Consider the following 22,349-nt stretch of genomic DNA (forward strand, 5'->3'; position numbering starts at 1 on the left):
CTCCCTAGGTAGTTTATTCCAGCAGTTCATCATCTTTATTATTAAATATGTATTCTAATTTGACATGCCTGGCTGCTGCTTCCAGGCAATTGTGTCCTACTATGTGGTTTTCCACAATATGCTAAAGGACTTGTAGTACTTTGGCCCTTCTGCCCAGGAAGCTGAATCCTCTCTGTAATTGAGTTCTGCCAGGGCTGTAGTGAAGGAGTTTGTCTCTAGGTGAGTTCAGTTGTTTGTGTTCTGTACCATCTTCAATGTCACATGAACTATGAGCACTAGTCTAGAATTGGACTTGACAAGCACCAAAGGTAAAATGACCTTCATCTCCCCCGTCCTGCATTAAAGATCTAGGATTGTCCCATGCCTAAACCTTGTTCTAAAATGCTTCATGTTTGTGTTCTACATCTCTGTTCTTGTTGTTGCAGAAAGTAAGGTCCAGACTTGATTTAATAAAGAGCAAATTAAGCATTTAATGTATATTCATTAAATGATCACCATTCATTCCATACCAAATAAGACAAAGACCTTATGATTGAAAAATTGCGTATTTTTAAAATAAAGACTGCAGATATGGAAGACTTTCAAAACCAATGGGGGCTTGGAAATTGATGTAGCAATACAGTGCAACCAGTGTTAAGAGAACATAAATGGACTTTGTGATTTGTTCAGGGATCTGTTTCATGAGCTAACACAGTAGCTGCAGGCTCTAGCTCTGTGAACTGGCATAGAGAAGACACCCCTTACCCTGTCTCTCTATCTGCTTAAAGAATAATTTTTCTTTTTCTGGGAAGTGTATGCTTATTATATTACACAGATAAATCACATCATTCTATTGTACTTAAGAGTTTATAGAAGATTTAGCAGGTTGCTAAGTCAAAACTGTAAGGCAATACAATAAATTTTAAGAAGGTTTAGAGATGACAAATATGTTGATTCTTGCTTTGAGTACAGTTTCATTTTGCTTCCACTGAAATGGTGGGTGCTGTATCCAGGAGCAGAAATCCATTCTAACTGCACTCCATTAGTTATTAGCTTTTTTTTGACAATTTAAATGAATAGTTATGAAAAATAATGAACACCTAGTCCTCTATGTACAGCTAAAAACAATTTCCTGCTTCAAAACCCTGCTTGAAATATCTATAAATATGATGGAGCAGCAGGTGGTGTCCATCATAAGAAGAGTTTTGCATAGTTCTTCAGTCAGAAAACTTCCAATAATTCTTCTTTCATAGATATTGCACACTGAGATTATGTCAACATTAGGAAGTCAGAGTGACAAGGAACATTTCCAGGCACTGGGATACCATCACCTACACTTACAGACTGTTCCAGTGTTCCTCAGAAACAACCTGAGTGCTGTGAAATAGTCTTTGCACAACATTTTGGAGGTTTAAAGAATTTGCTATTCTGGCAGCAGGCTGCAGCATGCCAGTTTAATCTCAGCATCCAGTAATATTTCCAGGCACATTTAACCCACTAATATAAATGCAGCCTAAGCAATTCAGAACATAGTGACACTGAGCCCCCTGGAGTGAGTAGGAGAATGGGTCTTCAGTCACGAGATAGTAAGACACCTTTCCCATCTCAAAGCTCTTGTATTCTTGAGATTTTAATGTGGATTGCATACTGATTGAACTTATTTTTTCATTATTTCATAAAGCAGATGAGACTCTTACCCTGTAAAATCTTTTCTACTAAACAATGTAAAAATCTGATGGAACATTATAGTGATAAAATATCACTTATAGACTTTCAAAGCCAGAAATAGATTTTGCTTTTACTTATGCAGCTGTTCTGCATAATTCTAGACATCTGTATTTAATAAAAATTATAAAAATATTTTAAATATATTATTGACGTAGACCAGTCAAATACTGGAATAAGTATTGGCACTTGTGGCTTGATTTTGGTTTCTATAAAAATTTTTCAAGCAGTGGTCAATCCTCAGAACTGAACACTACCAACATGTATCAAGATTAGAATGCAGAATTTTTGTGCAACACATTCTCCTTGAATTGATATTTGTCTTGCATTTTGTTGTTGTTACCTTTGGACAGTCATTTTCTTTGGAAAGAAGGTGCTTTTTTTTTTTTCTTTTATCCTTTGGAAGACCAAATATTGAAATATTGTGGAGGCGAGAATTTTTCACCGAGAATTTCTTGGTGAAAAAACTATGTTCCAAAAAGTCTGTGCAAAAAGGACAGCTCCAGAAAGTCTGTTCTCAGTAAACTTCTTCTTCTTGGATTTGCATCAAACTACTAAGGAGATCCAGTCTTTGGCAGCCAAAGAGGGCCTTGGCGAGTTTTCCAACTGTAGCACCTTTGGAGCCTTCCCTCATTTCCCACTTGAGCAGCATTTGGTAAACTTTTTCTTTTAGTCCATCTCGTTCATAGTCATGATCAATTTCATCAATCTCGGGATTGCTGAAGCCCAGTTTCCGAGCACAGTGCTTCCACTGCTTAGCCAGCTTCTCTCTCACTAGATTCAAATGCTTTTCTGTCAAGACAGTAGTATTGTCTGCAAAAAGAAGAACAGTATAAGAAAATTGCATCATTCAACAGTTCTGCTCATGTCATTCTCTCTCTCTCTCCTGTCCTCCCCCAACTATTTGTTGGTAATATCTGGAGACACAATCTTAGTGATGCAATCAGAAGTGGATTTCATGGAGGCAGCATAACCCAGTGATGGCAGGCAAGAAATGTCCAGGCAGAACATATGTATTCATGGGTCAGTTGCTGGACTTGCTTTTTGATCTGAAGCTATCATAGGTTGTCACTTAAACCTATAAGATTGAAAAACCCCTTTTTAGAGTTTTTAAAGAGTTGTATATGTTTTATATTCTGAGACACACATGTTACTTAGCAATACACAGGGATAGTTTAATTCAGTATTGACCAATGAAAATAAATTACATTTCAAAATTGTCCAACTTCTATCTGAATGAAGTTGTTGTGGCTCTTGAATATATGGTTTAACTTTTAGTTTTCCCTGTGTCGGGTCAGGCACTAGACTCTATGATCTGCATGGGTCCACTGAAGTCAGGTGACTAGCCCTGCTTCTTTCTACCAGTTTGAGTGTTTTATACATTGCAAACCAAATGATTCTCAGAATTATATGGGGTGAACACATGAAAACTAGGGAGATATTTCTCTTACCAAATATACCCCTTGCTTCATAATCTGAATAAATTTCTTCCATAGCAACAGAAAAAGTGCTGACATGTGGATTTTGCTCTTCAATCTTCATGTGATTGTAGGATCCAATTTGAATTCCAGAGCTGTTATTTATGTGGTACTTGATTGAATCATCTGTATAAGGAACTTTAACACAAATTTACAAACAACAGCATAAGGTTTAAATGTCAAGAAGTAACATAAGGAGGAAGAAGTTCCACTAGTAAGGGGAGTGACATTCATTGCACTTGATGTAGAAATAGCCATTTACTGGCAAGTGTGCCTTGAGCGTATTTTCACTATGCAGGCTGACACAAATGTACTTTACTGAAAGCCTGGTCTATTTTATGACAGAGTACCACAACCAAGCTGATATTTACTAGACTGTAAATAATGTTCTCTGTGCCTTGGGAATACATTGTAGCAGTCTTGCTTTCTGCTGCCCAACAGCTTCAGGAGGTCAGCCTTGACTCGAATGCTCTTTTTGCTTAAATCTTAAAGCCTCACTTCTGCCTCTCAGCTTTACTTTTCATAGATGTAAGTTTAGGTTTACAGTTATGACTTCTGAGTTCTCTGGGACTACAGCAAATCATTTCATGTTGCTCATAAGATATGACTACTAAAGCACACAATTTGATCCTTTTTTAGTGTTGTCTGATTTCCACACACAGCATGAAGCTAAGTCACTATTTGTGTTAGGTGATGTTAGTTTTCTGTTCTCTTGACAGTGTTTTCTGAACACTTGGTAATCATCTTGGGTAATCGTCCACTAAACATTCTAACTCTAGCTTAATGGTGAATCTCACAACCTAGGTCCAAAACTGAAGTATAGATACTTAAAACAATACACCAAGCTCTGTATTTAGTCACTTGAAATAATGGTTACATCCTTTTTACACACTCAATTGCAATGTGAAGTGTGAAAATCTATAGTTCTGTATGAAAATCCGACTAAGTGCACTTAATATATGCTAACCTGAGACTGTGAGTCTGAAATATTATATGTATGCATGATTAGATTAAGGAAGTTGCAAAAAAGGAATGCATTTTATCATGTCTCATAACATTACTACTTCTACTCATAACATTATGATTCCTGTATTATTTTTTAAGAGCTAGAGGACTTAGAAAACGCATCATATTTGTAGTTAAAAATATAAAGAAACCTCATGTTTGCTATGTTCTTATCTGGCAACAAAACGCATTTCGCATAAGATATTAAAATGTTTACAAATATCTTGTAAATATTACAGTATTAACAGTAAAAAATACTATGCTTATAAATCTTTCCCAAGCCTTTACACTTTGCAGCTTCTCAGGTTTGGGTCATCAGTTAAGGGTCATCTTCTTGGCAGAGCCAAGAAGACAGAAACCTGCTCTTTCAAGTTTTCTTTGTAGTGTAGACCACTTAGAAACTGGACAAGCCTTTGAAAGGGTTAATTAAAGAATTTAGAGTGCTCCAAGCAACACAACTTGAAAGGGGCACATATTAATAACTCCTGAAGGATATTATATAATTTTAGGGGTTCAAGCCAGTAGAACTGTAGAGACCTGTGCCCCAATGAAGGCTGATCAGCATAAAGCTTGTAGCTAGAAATTTGTATTAAAATCCAGAGCAAGATAGGACAAAGTGTCCCAAATGTGTGTGTGGTTCCAGAGCTGGGCAGAGTGACAGCAACTTGAAGTTTAATCTAAGGAAGCAACTAGTTTAGGTGTACAGGAGGTCTTGCAATCCTGTCATATTTTTAAAGTTCTTACATAAAAGAATATGTTGTTATTGATTGATCAAATACACATTTAATGGTGTGTTTAGGTCCTGCTAGAGACAGTAATTAGTTTTACCTACTGATACTGAAAACTTCAGCTATGGGTAGAGGTATTAAGCAATTATTTCAAGTTCCTGAATTTTTTTGCTCTACTGGTCAGGATACAATGCACAGCCTGTTGGCTACCAGGGCAGATGAAAGCCACAGCACTTACCTGGGCTTACTATGGGTGTGCTAGGACTGTATGCAAACGTTCCCCTTGGGAAAGAAGTGGAATCCCTGTAACCTATAGAAAGAGAAAAAACCAAAGAAATGGCAAAAGCATTATGTAAATAGAAGAGTAGATATACATAACAATGACTGCCGCATCTGTAATGATGTGAGTATACAGTGCTCTTAAACACAGAGACGAGAAGCTTTTTATTTAGCAGGATTGCATCTCCTTGAATAACTCTAGTTTAAGCAATGATCTTACTGTGGTTTTGTTGACTTACTAATAACCTTAACTGTCCTTGGATCTCAGTGAGGATAACAGGCTTCCACGTGGGTGTAGGGATATCTGGCAGTGTGGGATCACAGCACGCTGTAGTTACAGACTGAGCTGCCTTCTATAAGATATTCAAACCGGCAAATTCCAAACTCCTAAGTGTGAGTTTTTGAATGCTCACAGAGGAGCTCTGTAACTCATACTGGGGCAGCAAGAGCAGATAGGTTACAGTCACCCGACAAGTCAGTGAGAAGCTGAAATGCAGCTCTTGTGCACCTCAGTCTGGTATCTGCTACACTATTTTACACAGCCTTCCTAAAATAACTTTATTTCTTTCAAACAGAAGGTTTTTCTTTATTAGTGATGTTGAAAATTCTAATGCCTGCCTTCTGACATGACAACCCCCAGATTCATTTCAGTAAATAAACTCACATAAACAACTAATCACAGCCTCTGCATAAATAATTGAACAGAATAACATCTTTGTGGCATCCTGCTTGTAAAAAGCTAGGCATTCTTCATTTTCTTGTGAGATCACCTGAAAAATAACACCATGCTAAAAGTATCCAAGATTAGTTGCAGGCATCTCACGCTGTCTCTATTCCTTGTAGGTATCCAGTTACTACTTACTTATATGTTTTGTTAATGCTCAATATAATCTTCCTACTTTGTCTCCATACCTTTCTACTCCATGGCTTACCAGCAAACACCAACAAAAGCTTTCCTTCAGCACCAGACAGAGCTCTCTGGAGAAAGCAGTTACAAACCTTAGCTCCTTGCTGTCTCTCTAGGTTCAGGAGTCTCTCAGCTTGCAGCAAGTCAAGCTAAAAAATACCCATCTATTTTCTGAAATGCTACAAGTGTTGTTTCTGCACAAGCAGAACCTATGGTATGAATATTACAGTTTTGAGAGCCAAAGTTCTCTTCAGCTTTCCTAGAATGACTGGTAGCAGCTCCTGGTTTTGGGAGCTGCTTCAGCAGTACTTGCTGTCTGCTCTTCCTTGGCTGGTAGCTGAAGAGTCAGGTGTTGGGTCTCATGCTCCTGTGTTACACTGATGCTTTAGAAATGGTTCATTTGAAACTGGCAGCCTGACATCAGTGAAAGCAGCATAATAAAGTCAAAGCTAGAGTATTTTAACTTTGAGTAAACAAAAAGAGCTTCATGAAATAAATCCACCCTTGCTGTATTAGAGATCAGCCTGCAATTAAGCAGGTTGTCCCATGAGCTACAAAACTCTGCTGACCACTTCACTGAATAGAGAAAAAGGGTGTTTTCAGAAACACAGGTGTTGGAGAAGGAGGAATCTCACCTGTATCTGTGTCTGAATTTCTTGAGTACCAGTTTACATTGGTCTGTGACTGCTGGTTTTGTCCAGATTCCGGCACAGGAGGTTTACTTAGGCTTAAGTTACTGATGGCTGCATATGAGTAGGCATCCACTAAGTTTCCTGTAGGAAGACTGTTGGGATTGGGCTCGTAAAAAACATCTACATTCCCCCATTTTGGTGTTGTTGCAGCTGGCTGTTGCCAAAAATATGGATTAGTGTTTGATCCTGGTTTTTCAGCTCTTGGATACAGTTCACTCCATTGAGCAGCAGGAGATGGCTTTGCAAAGGGATCACAGGAAACTCTCCGTCTCCTTTCCTCCTCAGCACTGAAGACTCCAGGTGGAACTGCTTTATCCATCCGGCTCCCAAATGCGTGGTAGTTGTATTCATGCTGAAGTTTTTTTTTCCAGGTGATCAGGAGATGCAAATGAGGTCTCACAGCTCTCAGTGGGCTGGTTCTTGGGGGAGGCAGCAAACAGGGCTTCATTAACCTCGCTGGTCATGGGACCTTGGGAGCTGTGTAGAGAATTAGGCTGATCTGAAGGGGAAGAACATTAAATGTTTGAAAACATTAAAATGCAAGTATTTAACTTGTTGCAATGATACTAAAATCTATTAACCTACTTTATTATTATTGCATACCTAAAAGGTTTCAATGAAACATTACTTCCAGCATAAGACATTCTTTAGAATAATACATAGCTTTTACTGACAGGTAAAACAGATTTTTATCTGAGAAGTACAGGTTTGCTTTAGCTATCAGTGTTAAAATCTCGTTATCTTGAGGAGTGTGACAATTCACTGTGTACTCTGCTTATATTGGTATCAAGTTTTCAACCATTGAAACAAACATTCCTGTAGGCATTTGAAGGGTCTGATTTCCTGGTGTGTCTCCTCTTAACTGGAGTTTGATCAGTGCAAAACTGAAGTGTAACAGGATGGAAAATAATGCCACTATAATAGCAAGAGTAATTTCATACTGCGCAAATAATTTGTCATTAAAATTTTACTTAAAAATTATTTAATGGGTATTTAATGATGAATACTCTGGTCCCAAAGAATACATTTTTGCAGGTAATGTCTACCAGATAAAACAAACTAATTCTCAGTATCAAAGGAAGCTTTACTTCAGAATTGAACTAGATGGAGTTATAACCTGTATGATGCTGTAGCATTCCAAGACTAAATAAAAAACACAAAAATCTGTACCTGTACTTATATTTTTAAGGGTAGGACTACAGATGCTTTCTTAAAGTTCTGGAAGCTTTACACTTTTCTAGAAAATATCATACGTTGCTTGAAGTAAGGGACACTTACAGATCACTGTAAAACTGGAATACAGTGTATGTATGTGCTTCTATTTAGCTCAGATAATACCAGGGAACTTTTTGTCCCCAAAATTACATTATTTCAGGCCATATTAGGCAGGACCAAAACAAGTTCCTTTGAATGGCTGTATATTAGTACACCTTCAGTCAGACTTGCTCTGCCTGTTTTGCTACCACTGCTAGAAAGGGAGTGGAGGAATTATTAAAACAGAAATAACCCCACCCAAAGTGACAGTTCTTAGCAATTCAGTATTTGTACCTGTTCTCCAGGGCAAGCCTGAGATGTATGAACAGATCCTGTGGGATGCCTTTCACTACCACTCTCTGAGTGGTGCCCATTGACTAGAGAAAACCCCCTGCCTTTGACTGACAGGCTGGCAAGATGGCATTTTTCTGCAGTGGAGATTCACAACGAAGTCTTTTCTACTTAAAACATGAGAGCATCTGCAATCTGCAGCAGTCATATGATTCCTTCTGCTCAGGAAATCTAACTACACTCACTGAAAAATAGAGCAGTGGGGCTGCCCTAAGTCCATCAGTTCTACTGAGGAACATTTGTGGCAAACCTAGCTTTGGGGAAGATTTTTAGTTGCATGTTATAGTTTAGCATTATTAATTTAATCATGTCTTAGGTAACTCAGCAGAATTTTATTTCTACTGGATTTTTTATTATTTCTTGTAAATCAGTGCTGTAAATAAGATCCTGTGCCCCTTGACATTAAGAAACTTTGGTAAGAGAATTCCAGATACACTACTACAAATATATATATATAAAAAATATATCTAATATCTAATATATATATTAGATATATTATCACATATTAGAGAGCCAGCTCTATAAACTCACGGAACAGGCAACTCGTCCAAGATTTGATGAAAGTGCAAGAGAAAAGAGAGAAAAAGCTATCAGATTCTTTAGAGACCAAGGTCCTAAATAAAGGAATATTTTACAATTATGTATCTTGGTCATATTCAGAGCATTCATAAGAAAGGAGGGAGGAGGAAAAAGAAAAGTCTTAATGAAGTTAAAGCCTACAAACCAAGCAGTTGACATGACTAAAAAGATGAGAAGAAAGATCAAGTATGAAAAGTAATTCTCAAAGTGACCATTGTGAAGCTTAATATTGAACAAAATTTTTAACATGGAAGTGGAAAGCAGAAGAGTGTAAAAGGAGATGGGTTTGAACTGTAGATGATGGAAAATTCGAAATTTTAAGTGTGATTTCTGGGAGCAAATAACATCTCAGTGATTACAATTCTTTCTGAGGTGCTGAATAATTGAGTCTCTTAATAACCTTTAATGGTAAGGTTACCTGCTTTATACACAGATTTAGCTTTGGCAAATACAGAGAATAATTATGTGCTTGTCTTACCTATTTGACCATTGCTGGTATCTTCTGGTACAGCATCTATTTGAAGGGATTCCATGCTATGCAGCAGTTCATTTGGCTCAGGCCACATTTCCTGATGTGAGGAAGAACAGATGATCAAATTATAGACAAAAGGTTACACAAAGGGACTACCTGTAGAATATGAAACAACACAGCTTCACTGTGACGTGACCTGGATGAACAGATTCTGTCAGTCTCTGGGAAAAGATCCCATCCTCTTTCAGAGGGCACAGCCTGACAGGAAATAACCATTGCCTTGCTAGGTGGGCAAAATCTTCTCTTCAATGAAAGGAGGGAGGTCTACAATGTAACTGAGTTGGTCTACAATACTCTGAGTTGGCCAAACAATACCTTTGCCTACGTGAATGTGAGCTTAATTCAGAGTGGCTCTGGATTGTCTGACTTGTATTTAATAGCCAGACTTTTGGCAAGCAATCTCAGTGACAGGATGCTGCAGAGGTAAAGGTAGCAAACATGCATCCTGTTCTGTGGATCTGTATCTAGTAAATTCATTCATCAACAGGAAAGAAGAGGTGAGAAATAATTAATGTCTAGGTTTAGAAACAGTAACTTTTATGAAGATGACTAGGAATAAGGAGTTTAGAGGAAATTTTCAGAAAGAAGCAGTGCAATTTCCTTTCTATAACTCTCATCCTCACTTAACTAGAGTGAAGGCCAAAGCTACTCTTGTTCTATTCTTTTGATGTTCTCATTATTCAGGCTTTGCTGGAAATAATTTTTTTTAACCTGGAAAAATTATTTCTCAACTTCCCCAACGGCTGCTTACTCACAAAATAATTTTCAAAAGTAGAGGTTTTGTTAGTGAGATTTCATTTAAATGAATTAAACCCAAGAAGAACTTTCACTGATAAAAAATCAACAATTCCTACCTATCTCTTCCCCAAAAAATCAACTTCTCTCTAAAAGCAAAAGATGACATTCTAACACACACTACAACCATAGGTCCTTAGATTTTATTTGAGTAATGGAATTGTTGGAGCAGGGGGGTTGAACCAAATGACTTCTGGTCCCTTTCAATCTCAACCATTCTGTGATTCTGTGATTCTTTTAGCAAGGAGGCTTCCATGATTGCTGGGCAGGCAGCAGGAAGATTATGCCCAAACCCTCCAAGTCATGCTGCTACTGAAGTTGTACTAGTAATTCACATAGTGACTTGCCTTGGATCCACTCTTCATAAACTGTGCCCTGATTGTAATGGACGCTTTCCTTCCTGAGAAAGTAAGAAATTCACAGCCCATTTCCTAAATAGTCATTTTGGCCCTATGATATGAGAGGTGCATCTGCAGAGAGCATCTAGTAAAATTTGCCATGGACCTGATTTGGGGCTGCTGTCATAAATTAGACATATATACAGCTGACACTGCGAGTTTGATCAAATCAGTCCAAGAAATTTGTTTCCTCAGTTTCATTTTGAAAAACTCTTGTTGCTTTTTTGAACAGTTACTGGTGCTTTATAAATACCACACAAAATGTAACATCCATTTCCCTAATTGGTGAGAAGGAAGCACTTGGAAAAAAAGTGAAAGAATGGTTTCACAAGGAAGTTTGGGGTTTTTTTCTCTTAGTTAAGAATATTGTCTGTATTGTCTGTGAATGAAGTCTATATAGTCAAGTGATTAAATTCATAAAATCTGTGATAAAAAGATTCCATTATCAGCCCAGTTGTTCAAGAAGTTCTGATTCTCTTATTTTCAGTCGTAAAATAATTCTTTTCATCATAGTTTTTAAACTTACAGCCAGAAAAGTAAGAGAAACCAACTTGGACACTCAGGAAAACTACCTGAATTTAACTTTTACCTGTTAATATTACTGTGGTATAGCTTTCTGGTTGCAAGCAGGCTGAGACTCATTAGACACTGCCTGAAGACAGGGGAAAAATTACCAAGAATTTATGAAGTTACTTTAAATCAGATTCTGCCACTTTTGAATTGCTAGGAATAACATTTTATTTCATGAGTGAGACTTAATGGATATATGAGGAGCTTTTGCAAAATATTATCATAGAATCAGTGTGCCACTTAACTCGAAACAGACCTGGGGGACCTTGGGCCCACCTCCTGCTCAAAACAGGGTCACTTACAGGATCGGAGTTGGTAGCTCAGAGCTTTGTGCAACCAGATTTGAAAATCTCCAAGGATGGTGATTTGACAACCTCTTTAGGTAACTTGTGCCACTGCTCTGCTCTCCTCAGAAGGAAAAGTTTTTTCATTTCACTCTTATATCCAGTTTGAGTCTCTCTTGTTTCTGTATTTGTCTTTTTTTCTCTAGTCCTCACACGATGCACTGCTGTGAAGAGCTTGGCTCTACCTTCCCAAACTCCTCACAGAGGGGCAGGTTGCTATTTCTTTGTCCTCCAAAGCCATTGCATGTCTGGGCTGAAGTAGCTCCATCTTCTATTAGGACTAACAAGGTCTGAACAGATCTGCTCCCTGTGACACTGCTGGTGCCAGGCAGGCTGTGGCTGGCGCCCAGGTCACTGCTCTCCACCACCCTGATATTCTTCTCAACAATGCGGCTCCCTGCCTGGGCAGCCCCTGGTTGGCACTGAAGCCAGGGGTTATTTAAACCCAGGTGCAACATTCCACTTGTGCTTTCTGAATTTCACAATGTTTCTGTCACCACATTCCTCCAGCCTGCAGCTATCAGCCTCATCCTTTTGACCCTTCCTTTTGGTCCTTCTAGTTTGGTGTCACCTGCATACCTTAAGTGTGCTACATCACTGTCAGATCACTGACAGAGGAGTAAACCAGGTCAGGTCCCAGCCCCCTGCACTCCTGCAGCTGCTTCTGGCCTGCAGGTGAAGTAGGACCCATCAGCTCCTCTCCTCTGGGACTCACCATCCAACCTGCTTTCATCTGCTCATCCAGATAGCAACATCTGAACTTGGATACAAGAGTAGTTTGGGAGACTGCTGAAAACCTTCTGAAGGTTGAGATAAATGACATGCACTGCTCTGCCCTCATTCACAAATCCAGTCATGTCATCACAGAAGGAAATCACATCAGTCAAGCATGATCAGTCTTGAAGTGGCAGATCTGGCCATAACTGGGGTTGGGAAGAAGGAATATCAGAAACTTTAAAATTCTTAGAAAGCTACTCACTTTTAAATTCTTCAGATCTTCTTCAATATTTTTTCCTAGATTTTGATAGTAAAATGGCTGGTATCTTTCCCTGATTTCTGCAAAAATAAAAGAACTAAGTGAAATTGGTTTTCAACGGAAAGTAAAAGCGACTTGTACTGTGAACAATCTTGATGGAAAAAGAATGAAGAATGAAGACTTCTGTGATGTCAGAAACAAGAAAGGTATACATACATTAGTAATTTGCTCACATGGTACGTTTTGTCTTGAACAGTAACAAGAACAGGATCACTTCTGGGGAATTTTTTTGTCGTTGTATTGCTTTTTAGGGTGAAATCTGTCTATAATCAGTAACTGAGAGCATCTTTCCTTGACTTGCATATGGGAAAATTAGAAGCTAAGACCCAATACAAGCACAAGCTTAATACATATGTTAAATATGGAGACAGTAGGTGGTTTCCTCATGGGATATTTATTTCCTCTGTGTATTTTAAGTACATACCTGCTATAAATGAAGCTGTTGGTGACCCTGTCTAAATACAAACCTCAGTTTCCTGTTATTTGTTGGGGTCTTTTTTGTGGGTTGGGTTTTTTCCTCTTTTTGTTGTTTTGGGGTTTTCTGGTTTGTTGGTTTTTTAAAATTATTTTTGGCACTATGTATTGAGGCAGAAAGAAGAGACAATGAGATATAGAATTTTGACTTATTTCCTCTTCCCAGACCATTGAGCCAAGACTTCTACTGATTGGAAGTGCATTACCATCTGACCATATGAAAGGATGATTAGCTATCAAAGTCAGTCAGATTGCTTATGGAAGGATAACTAGGACAGCTTTTGAATCTAGAATATTTTGAACAGGATATTTTCTCAGTCATGGGCAAGTTATACTATATCCCTTGATGTTAGTTTTTATGTAAATTACAGCAGTAAGATTATACTATGCTGAAAAGAAATGATCAGGGGAAAAGTGCCTTAATTAGCTCAGTTCAGTTACTAGAATTTCTCAAACCTGTAAATGCTGCATCAGATCCCATTTTTGGTCACGGTACAGAGAGCATGCTTTATAGAACATGTGCATTGCTATTTCAGTTTTCAAAACAAAACTCCACCTTATTTCAAGAGGAAAATACTCAGGTTTGTTTTGCTGCATTATAAACTCTCAATGGACACAAACAAATACAAATCCTAAAGTAATGCCTTACCTGCAAAGGTTGGACGTTTCTCTGAATCTTCATCCCAGCATTGCTGCATTAAGTCAATAATTTCCACTGGACATTTATCAGTGATCTCCTTTACGTCTGGTCTGTTTCCATTTATGATGCCAAAGCAAATCTGGGCTTCATTTATACCATCTGAAAAATAAAATTTCTTATCAGGTCTGGTCATGGCTTTTGCTACCTTTCCATAGTAGTGGCTCCCTATGTGTTTGTGGGTATGTAAAATACAATTTCAAAGAGGTCCAGGTTACAGCTACAAATCTTTTATATTAGTGAATTAGAATCCACTGCCCTGACTTTCATGGATTAGAGATCTATTTTAAAATTAATGGATTTAATTTTACATGTCAGACATGTGCAGTGTGAGTAAGGGTGACAGTTGTAGCTCTCTAGAACCTGCATCTCAGGTGCATCAGTTCTGCACAATATGAACACAAAGATGGCCACACAGGCAACATTTAGCCATTTAAATAGCAAAAAATCCATTCAAAATTATAAACGTGTTACTCTGGGATTCCACAGTTGGCTCCTATTGTTCTACATAAGCCCATTCGTGCATGCTGAGAAATCATCACCACACAGCTGAGAATCAGCAACTGACTGTGAGATCATACCCATTTCCATGTGTAACTAGTCCACCTCAGGAAATAGTGTCCATCAAAGTTTCCATCCTGGCCCTCCTGAGGTTTGCCTAATTTCTGCCACCAAGTCTGGTTTGTGCCCACACTGTGTAGATATGAGTAGATTCAGCTCATGGCTGCATTTCATTCAGATGTTCTTATCCATGCTTGGAAGTCAGGAATGATGCACTAATTCCTCTCAGTAGCCACGAGGTGCCAAACCAGTGCTATTCTAGGCCACGGGTGATACAATCTACTAATCTTAATTCTATAACATTAAGCGCTTAATATTTGTAACTTATTTGTCGGATAGCATCCTTTGGGAAGTAACGTACTTTCATATGGCTCTTTGTTAGCAAATATTGCCCAGATCACAATGCCAAAGCTGTAAACATCTGATTTCTCCACTGGTTTAGCATTAACACTGCGTAAATGCTCTGGGGCCATATAGAAAAGAGTCCCAGCATGGCTCTGGTAAGTGGTCTTCATTTGCTTCTGTCGGACAGTTTCTGCTTGGGTCAGCCTACTCCAGTTCTTAAAGGAAGCAACACCGAGATCTGCAATCTGAAAAATGAGACACACCAAGCTAGCACTGTAATGAAGAAGAAACAAACAAGTATTTCATGCAGTGCTCAGTTTTATCATGACATAATAGTCTAATAGCTTATCTAAAAATTAAATAATGAAAAAATACAACTTGAGAAAGGAAAATAAATTATTTGATTTTTTCTCTCATTTGCTGGGAAGCCTGGCAGGGTAACATGGCACCACCAATCAAGAGATGAGAAAGGCTCTGCCAATGAAAGGCATGGAGGGACTGATTGACAGGCCTTGGGAGGAGCCAAGTATCCATATATGGGCAAAGCTGTGGGCTGTGGGAGGGGCCAGAAGGACATATAAGGACCACTTATTAATATTAATGAGGCTGATGCAATCTCACGCTATAAAAGGCAGAGATGCCATTTTGTGAGCTGAGCCTCTGGTGGGCAGAAGGAGTCCCATCGTGTTTCCAGTGCTGTTCCCTTTTGCTTTGTAACTTTAATGGGTTCAAATTAAATTTTATTTACTCATTCCCGCCCAGGCTTTGAATCATTTGTAACAATCGTTTGGTTTGGGTTTTGTCCTGAATAAAGTATATCACTGCCAACTGGGAGCCATTAGGCTGAATTTTTTTTATTAATTGTGGAACACTTGCACAATGTGAGGATAGAAGAAATTTGGTTTCACTAATGTTGACAATCATATTTGAGGTCTGCTTGCAGTGCACATGGATGAACAGAAGATTCACAGGAGAAGAATTGAAGATTCAAACCTAGAATCAATCTATGAGATGGGCAGATATGCCTTGTCCCTCACTGCCCTTTCCATTCAGATTCCATTTAACTCAACCATCTTAGATCTTCCTTCGGAAAAGGGAAAGAAGAGGATCTAAAATGTTGTGATATGTATGACAGAGAGATATGGGAAAGAATAGCATGGAGTAGGTTAAAGTAGAGATACGTGGGTACTGTGTGCTTGACAGTGAAACTTTAGGGTGTAGTTCTGCAACTAGACAAATGGCTAGTGGTGAAGAAAGAAATCCTTCCCTCCTTTCCCCCAGTCTTCAATTATGTGCTCCCTCTGCTTCTCTTGTTCCAGCACTGACACTTAGCTGGAAAGACCTGGTGCTAGGCAGCAGTCAAGCAGCTTGCTGAACCAAGTGCTCCCCAACAGAAGGACAGCACTGCCAACAAGGTAAATTCTAATCTGCTGGTTTGGCTTCCTAAATCAAGGCAGAGTGTTCAGATTAGCAACAGTGCTAACACAAAGGAACAAGAAAGCTGAAAGAAAATGGGCCTGTTTCTCTTGGCCACAGGCAGCTATCCAGCAGGGTTGGGTAACTCATTTACTTCAGATAAAATTGAGGTGACACCTTGCCTCACTTTTCTCTCTTACTGCCTCTAACTAGCTTGTTGTTCCTCTTGAATTTCTGAAGCCTCGGGCTACGTTCAGAGGTTGTGTATTCAGAAGAAAATCTAGGTGACATTCTGCTGAAGTAGGAGTCCAGGTTCATGTCTACAAAATGAGAGTTCCAGTCATAGAACGGGATATGACATAAATCTTTCTACATGTACAATTTCCTGGAACAACTACTTCCTCTTCTAATTATTGACAATGTTAGACACATTCAAGAGAGATCATACAATAGCTACCTTAAATTATACTTTTGATTAAGCTACTTAAGGAAGTCTTATCTGATTCTGAATTTGATCCCATGTTTCAGATCAGTTTGTCTTGAAATGTGATGATAGCCTAGTTTCGTCCTGTCCATAAAAGCAAGCTGAAACCCAACCCCCATACAATTTACATTTAAAGCAGATAAAAATGGGGGTTTTATTTTTGGAAAATAAATAAATTTATTATTGTTATCTGCAAGCTGCTCATAGCACACTTGCTACTATATTAATGTTGTTGAAGATCTTCTCACTAATTTATGTGTGACAAATAAAAAAATTACAGAGTTCTCTTCACAGAAACTTATTCTATAGTTTCAAACTGTAATGGGGTGATTATTTCAACAAGTCACCTTGACCAGACAAGGATATCTGATGAGGACTGCTGCAAATTCCCTTCAGCTTTATTCCACAGTGGCCTATATATTTAAGTGTCTTGATCCAAAAACACACTAAAGTTAATAGAAGGGCTTTGGAATAGGTTTATAAACCATTCTTTGAAGTAGTGTACTGATGGGGCTTTTTTTGTAGCTTCTGGAGGTAATTTTAAAATGATGACTAAGAAAAAAGAAGGATACAAAAGAGGAGAAGACAAAAGAAAGAAAGAAAGGAATAAGAAATAAAAGCAGTGAAGGCGGGAGGAGAAATTACAGCAATAAAGGCCAGAAGACATTATCCATAAAAATTCTATTTTGTTTCAAACTCTGTATTAACGTTTGTTTCAGCTTTCAATTTTTTTGTTATTTATAGCTTGTTAATTCTCAACAATATTTTTTTAATGCCCTTAGAGATATTTTTTTTCACAGTTGGAATACTGTGCAAATCTCAGACTCAGACATTGTATAGGCCACCATAATTCAGTGATCCAGGGCTAACACTGTCTCAGTGATAACTCACTAAACTACAGAGGCATTCATCTACCAATTCCACCAATTTAGGAACTCTAAACAGCATGGCTGAAATGGGCTCTTCAACCCAAATCATCAGCCTTCTCCATTCACATGCAAAAAATACCTTAATGTGGAAGTCTCTGTCCACAAGGATGTTTTCTGGCTTTAGGTCTTTGTGTACAAAGCCTTGCTCATGCAGGTAAAGCATTCCTTCTGTGATCTCCAACACGAAACGCCCTCTCACTGACAAAGGTAGTGAGAGCTAAAAGAAAGAACAAGGAATATATCTTTAAAATATGCAACTACAACAATCAAATTAAAACTCAGTCTTTAAAAATAGTTCCTCAGTCCCAAGAGCACCTCTGCTTAAGCTGTGGTAAGAAAAACCAACATCACCAGCAGGTTGAGGGAGGTGATTGTCGCACTTTACTCCACGCTGGTATGGCCTGATCTTGAATAATGTGTGCACTTTTGGCCACAATTGAAGAAGGATGTAAAGCCATTAGAGAGCCTCCAAAGGAAAGCACAAAGATGGTGAAAAATCTGGGGGGAAGCCATATGAGGAAGGACTGAGGCCACTTGGTCTGTTCAGCCTGGAGGAGACTGAGGAAATTAATAGCTCCTCATGGTCTACAGCTTCCTCATGATGGGAAGCAGAGGGACTGGCACTGATCTCTTCTCTCTGGTGGTCAGCAATAAGGCCTGTCAGAATGGCATAAAGCTGAATTAGGCAAGGTTTAGGTTGGATATTTAGGAGAAGATTCTTCACCCAGAGGGTGGTTGTGATTTTTGGGGCTGTCCTTTGCAAGTTGGACTTGATGATCTTTCAAGGTCCCTTCCAACTAGGGATATTCTATGGATCTAAGGTCCTTCTTGGATCAAAATTTTGGCATTAACATTATTCTAGAATCACTCCATATTTACAAATATTTGCTACATATTTAGCAAATTTTCCACATATCTCTACAGCCACTTCTAGAACTTTTTAATCTGTAATTGGTCTGCTCCTCTGTGATGCACAGGGAAGCCATTGTCATTGTCTGCTGTCTCTAGAGAAGGCAATGCTGCCACTGGCTTTTTAATACCAAAAAAAAAGAATTTAAAGACTATATTTTCTGGCTATGCCAGTAACATCCTGTCCCTTTCAAGCAGCTCACCAACCCTAAGGGATGAAGTAATTGACTGCTCACATTGTTTAGCACTTTCATCATGTTTCCCCGGTCCACGTACTCCATCACAAGTGAGTAGTTTCCGTCTTCCAAAATGACACCAAGTAGCTTTACCACACGGTCATGCCGCAGTCTGCGCATAATCCTGCCTTCTTCAAGGAGGGAAACATTGCACCTGTAAAACAGAAATAACACTGACTTTAGGTGCCAGCCTAGAAAGAACAAATTCTGATTCAAACATTCTGATTCATTATGAAAACCATGTCAACACCCTCAGAACCCCTCCAAGATTAACCATACCTTCAGCTGATTTTGAATTGATACAGATTTGTTCATGCCAGGTTATATTCTCTAAGATTCTGCTCAAATGCCTTACAAAGCAACTGTCTGCTCAGTCTGATTTTAAGGCCTGCTTTTCAGAAACTGCGTAAGTATTCTTCTTGTAGGTAGCTGTGGATGTCCAAATCTTTAAACTGGGATGAGATCTGGGCAGAGCTGAAGGAAACTTGGAACAAGGAGGATTAAGATCCATTCCACTACTTCTTGAACAGGAAACTTCTAGAGATCTTGTTTCCAAAAGGCTTCATGTTCAAAATGGATTTCTTACAAGGGAACCACACACATACTAAATCACTACACCATTTGCTAACAGTTACTGGTTTAGGATGAATTGAAAGCCTAACTCTTTACCTCCGCCTCAGTACAACTCATCAATAGTCACAGGTACATGTCTGGGAGCTCACTAGGGGTCTTCAAAAAGGATAGTATCCATTACATAATGAATAGAAGGGATGGTATTTTCATTATTGTTCCTGTTCTAGTCATCAGACGAAAGGATGTAAGAAAATTTTGAAACTATACTGCTTGCTAATGCTTTCCTACCCTCTGACATAAAAGGAAACTGCTTTCTCCGTCTGTGTTCTACCATACAACACAGAGAAGAAACTGGTTGTTTTGTTTGCATTAGGCTCAGTTTAAAAATTTGCTAAAGACTTTTGGTTCAATGTTTTAAGAAATAAGAAATTTAAGAATTTAAGAAATAACAAATGAGCCTGTGTAATGAGGAAATAAAAACAATCCCAAAAATATATTTGGTAGACTTGTCCATTTTAACTGTGGTCATCCCAAACTGTCATTGCAGGCTGTAAACTGCTAGAATCTCCTAATCTGCTTTCCGCCAGCAAAATAAAATCTCAGTTATTTATCATAGCCCACTGAAATCAACAGCTTGAATTAATCTTTGAATTAAATCAGTGGGCTTGGCTCACTCTGCTCTTTATTAAAGGAGAGAGGGTAACATTTGTGGTGTTAACACACATGAGGTTAGAGTCCTGCTGACAATTTATGTGTGTTTATCTCCTAGTGGACATCTACAGTTGGATAATTTCATTGAAAACATATCCACAAGTTTGAAAATATCACGTGACCACTGAGTTCCTGCATTTCCTTAAGTTCTTGCACTCTTCTGTGCAAGAGTCCTCTTGAGTCTTAACAATTCATGATAATGTAACAAGAACAATTCCCCTTGTAACAGAAACCAGGAACTTCACTGGAATTATGAGTTAAAACTAGAAAAGTTATCTCGAGAGAGGAAAAAAAGAAAATTTGCGAGACAGCTGTTAGTGCTGTTTTCTTTTCCCCACATGAAGTATCTCCAGAATCCAAAGACCTGAAATGACTACACTCCATTTAGATTAGTCTTAATTGAATTTAGAGGACTTAGAACTAACTGAAATGAAAATCAGAATCGAGATCTGTAACTTACTCAGTGCGTTGTGGTCCTGTATACACTTTTTTTAACACTACAAATCCATATTTCTTGTGAATGCATAAAGAAATTACTCCAAATCCTCCAGCATCTAATTGTTTTTTTTCAAGCAAATCCTTGGTGCTCATGTGGATGTCTTCCAGAGACATGGCTGCAGTCTTTGTGGCTTAGCAATTAAAATAAAATCAAGCACCCTCGTGCTTCTGGACCTGCAGTATAAAGGAGGAAAAATAAGTGTAATTGAAAGCATTTACCTGTTCCACTAAGTAAGTGTACGTTTAAGGACTAGGACAGAAACATAAACTCTCATGACCCTTATGAATTCTCAGCTGGAAACCAAAAATGCTGTGGTTCTCACAGAATCAGACCTAAAGACCACAATGATTTATCTTGCCAACCCTCTACAGTTATATTCACTTGATGTGAACCCATTTCTTCACCTGAGGATCTCAAGGTTGCTGTTGATAAATATTTTTTATCCATACAATATGCAGTAGATTGGTACTGTCCCTACACTTCGTATGTGCAAAATCCAAACCCCCAAAAATCAAGAGCCATGGTCCTGTCTTATGTAACCAAATATGTAACCAAATATGTAACCAAAAATGTTTATTCTATTCCATCTGTTGAAACCGGTTAGGGAGATGTTTCCTTTCTCTTGTATAACCCATTCCTCATAACTCCTGGGGGGAGGGGGCGCGTGTCTTCTGTTAATGGGCCAGCTGCTAAAACCAGGTGGAGCAATGTTCCTTATCCAATGTTCCAGGACCCATCCTCCCTCCAGGGGAATATCTTCTGTTAATGAGCCATTAAGGCTCACCAATGACATGACACATTACATCATCCCACTGTGAGATGCTCCACCCAGTGGGAGGAGCCAACCATTCCTGCCTAGATAAAAACTGAACCCTAGGTATCTGGTCTTCTACTAGATTCCTGGAGGAAGACCAGCCTCATCCCGCCACCACTGGACCTTTCTATAGGATCATCTCTACTTGAACAGAACTACATCTGCCACTCCAGGAGGGCTTACTTTGGACTGCTTCCAACACCCTGACCACCAGGGTTTCAGATTGTATTTCTGATTTTGTCAAGGTTCCTAGGAATTGTTTTTGTTTGTTGGCTTGTTTTTTTGTACTATATTTGTATTCTTAATATTCCTAGTAAAGAACTGTAATTACTATTCCCAAATCTTTGCCTGAAAGCCCTTAATTGCAAAATCATAATAATTAGGAGGGAGGGGGTTTACATTCTCCATTCAAATGGAAACTCCAGTCTTCCCTAGCAGATACCAGATCCCAGACCAAGACAGTCTAAAAGGCAGGTAGTGCCTAATGATTCTGATAGGTATCTTGTTTTCTGAATTGCCTGAACATGGGCTTGTCAGGTGCCCATTCTTATATAACTCTACAGAGTCTTATACAACTCTGAACTATCTTTTAGGCATCTTTGCAAACCTAGCTCTAAAAGATTCCTCTGGAGGGTGAAATTAAGGACTCAGCTTCTATGGGAAACTTTTTTGCACATGAACTTGAGACAGGTGCTGGGAAGGAATATGTATGGCAGCTTCTCCTCTGCCCATTAAAAAGAAGAGGAACAAAGAAATTGTGAAGGCTTGTAGTGACTCCTTAGTGCATTAAGACAAAAAGAGAGTTTGAGGAATCCTATGAAATGGGTAATTAATACATAAGTAATAGGTAACTAAACACCAGTGGATGCCAGAATAATTTTAATCCTTTGATAAAGCTGTGGTACTCTCTTGCCTACTATGTTTCCCAGGCTAGACAGCCCCTGCCTTCAGCAGGTCAGCAAGCTGCTTTGCTAGCACTGGTGCAAGCCAACAAACTCTGCTTTTCTTCCCCTCACGAAGTTTTTAACTTAAGCACCTTACATCAAGTA

At 38.7% G+C, this 22,349-nt stretch overlaps 1 protein-coding gene across 1 annotated transcript; it reads right to left on the reverse strand.

Annotated features, from left to right (window-relative positions):
• Window positions 1–445: 445 nt before the first annotated feature.
• Window positions 446–20,656, reverse strand: RIPK1 (receptor interacting serine/threonine kinase 1). The gene is given in 12 exon segments (XM_066325421.1): window positions 446–2,517; window positions 3,156–3,320; window positions 5,154–5,225; window positions 6,737–7,157; window positions 7,159–7,292; window positions 9,456–9,546; window positions 12,596–12,672; window positions 13,776–13,925; window positions 14,746–14,974; window positions 17,638–17,775; window positions 18,704–18,857; window positions 20,448–20,656. Coding segments are annotated over 12 exon segments (2,079 nt in total). The 5' UTR covers window positions 20,600–20,656; the 3' UTR covers window positions 446–2,221.
• Between the last annotated feature and the right edge of the window lie 1,693 nt (window positions 20,657–22,349).

The sequence above is a fragment of the Sylvia atricapilla genome, chromosome 1, assembly GCF_009819655.1.
Source record: "Sylvia atricapilla isolate bSylAtr1 chromosome 1, bSylAtr1.pri, whole genome shotgun sequence".
NCBI lineage: Eukaryota > Metazoa > Chordata > Aves > Passeriformes > Sylviidae > Sylvia > Sylvia atricapilla.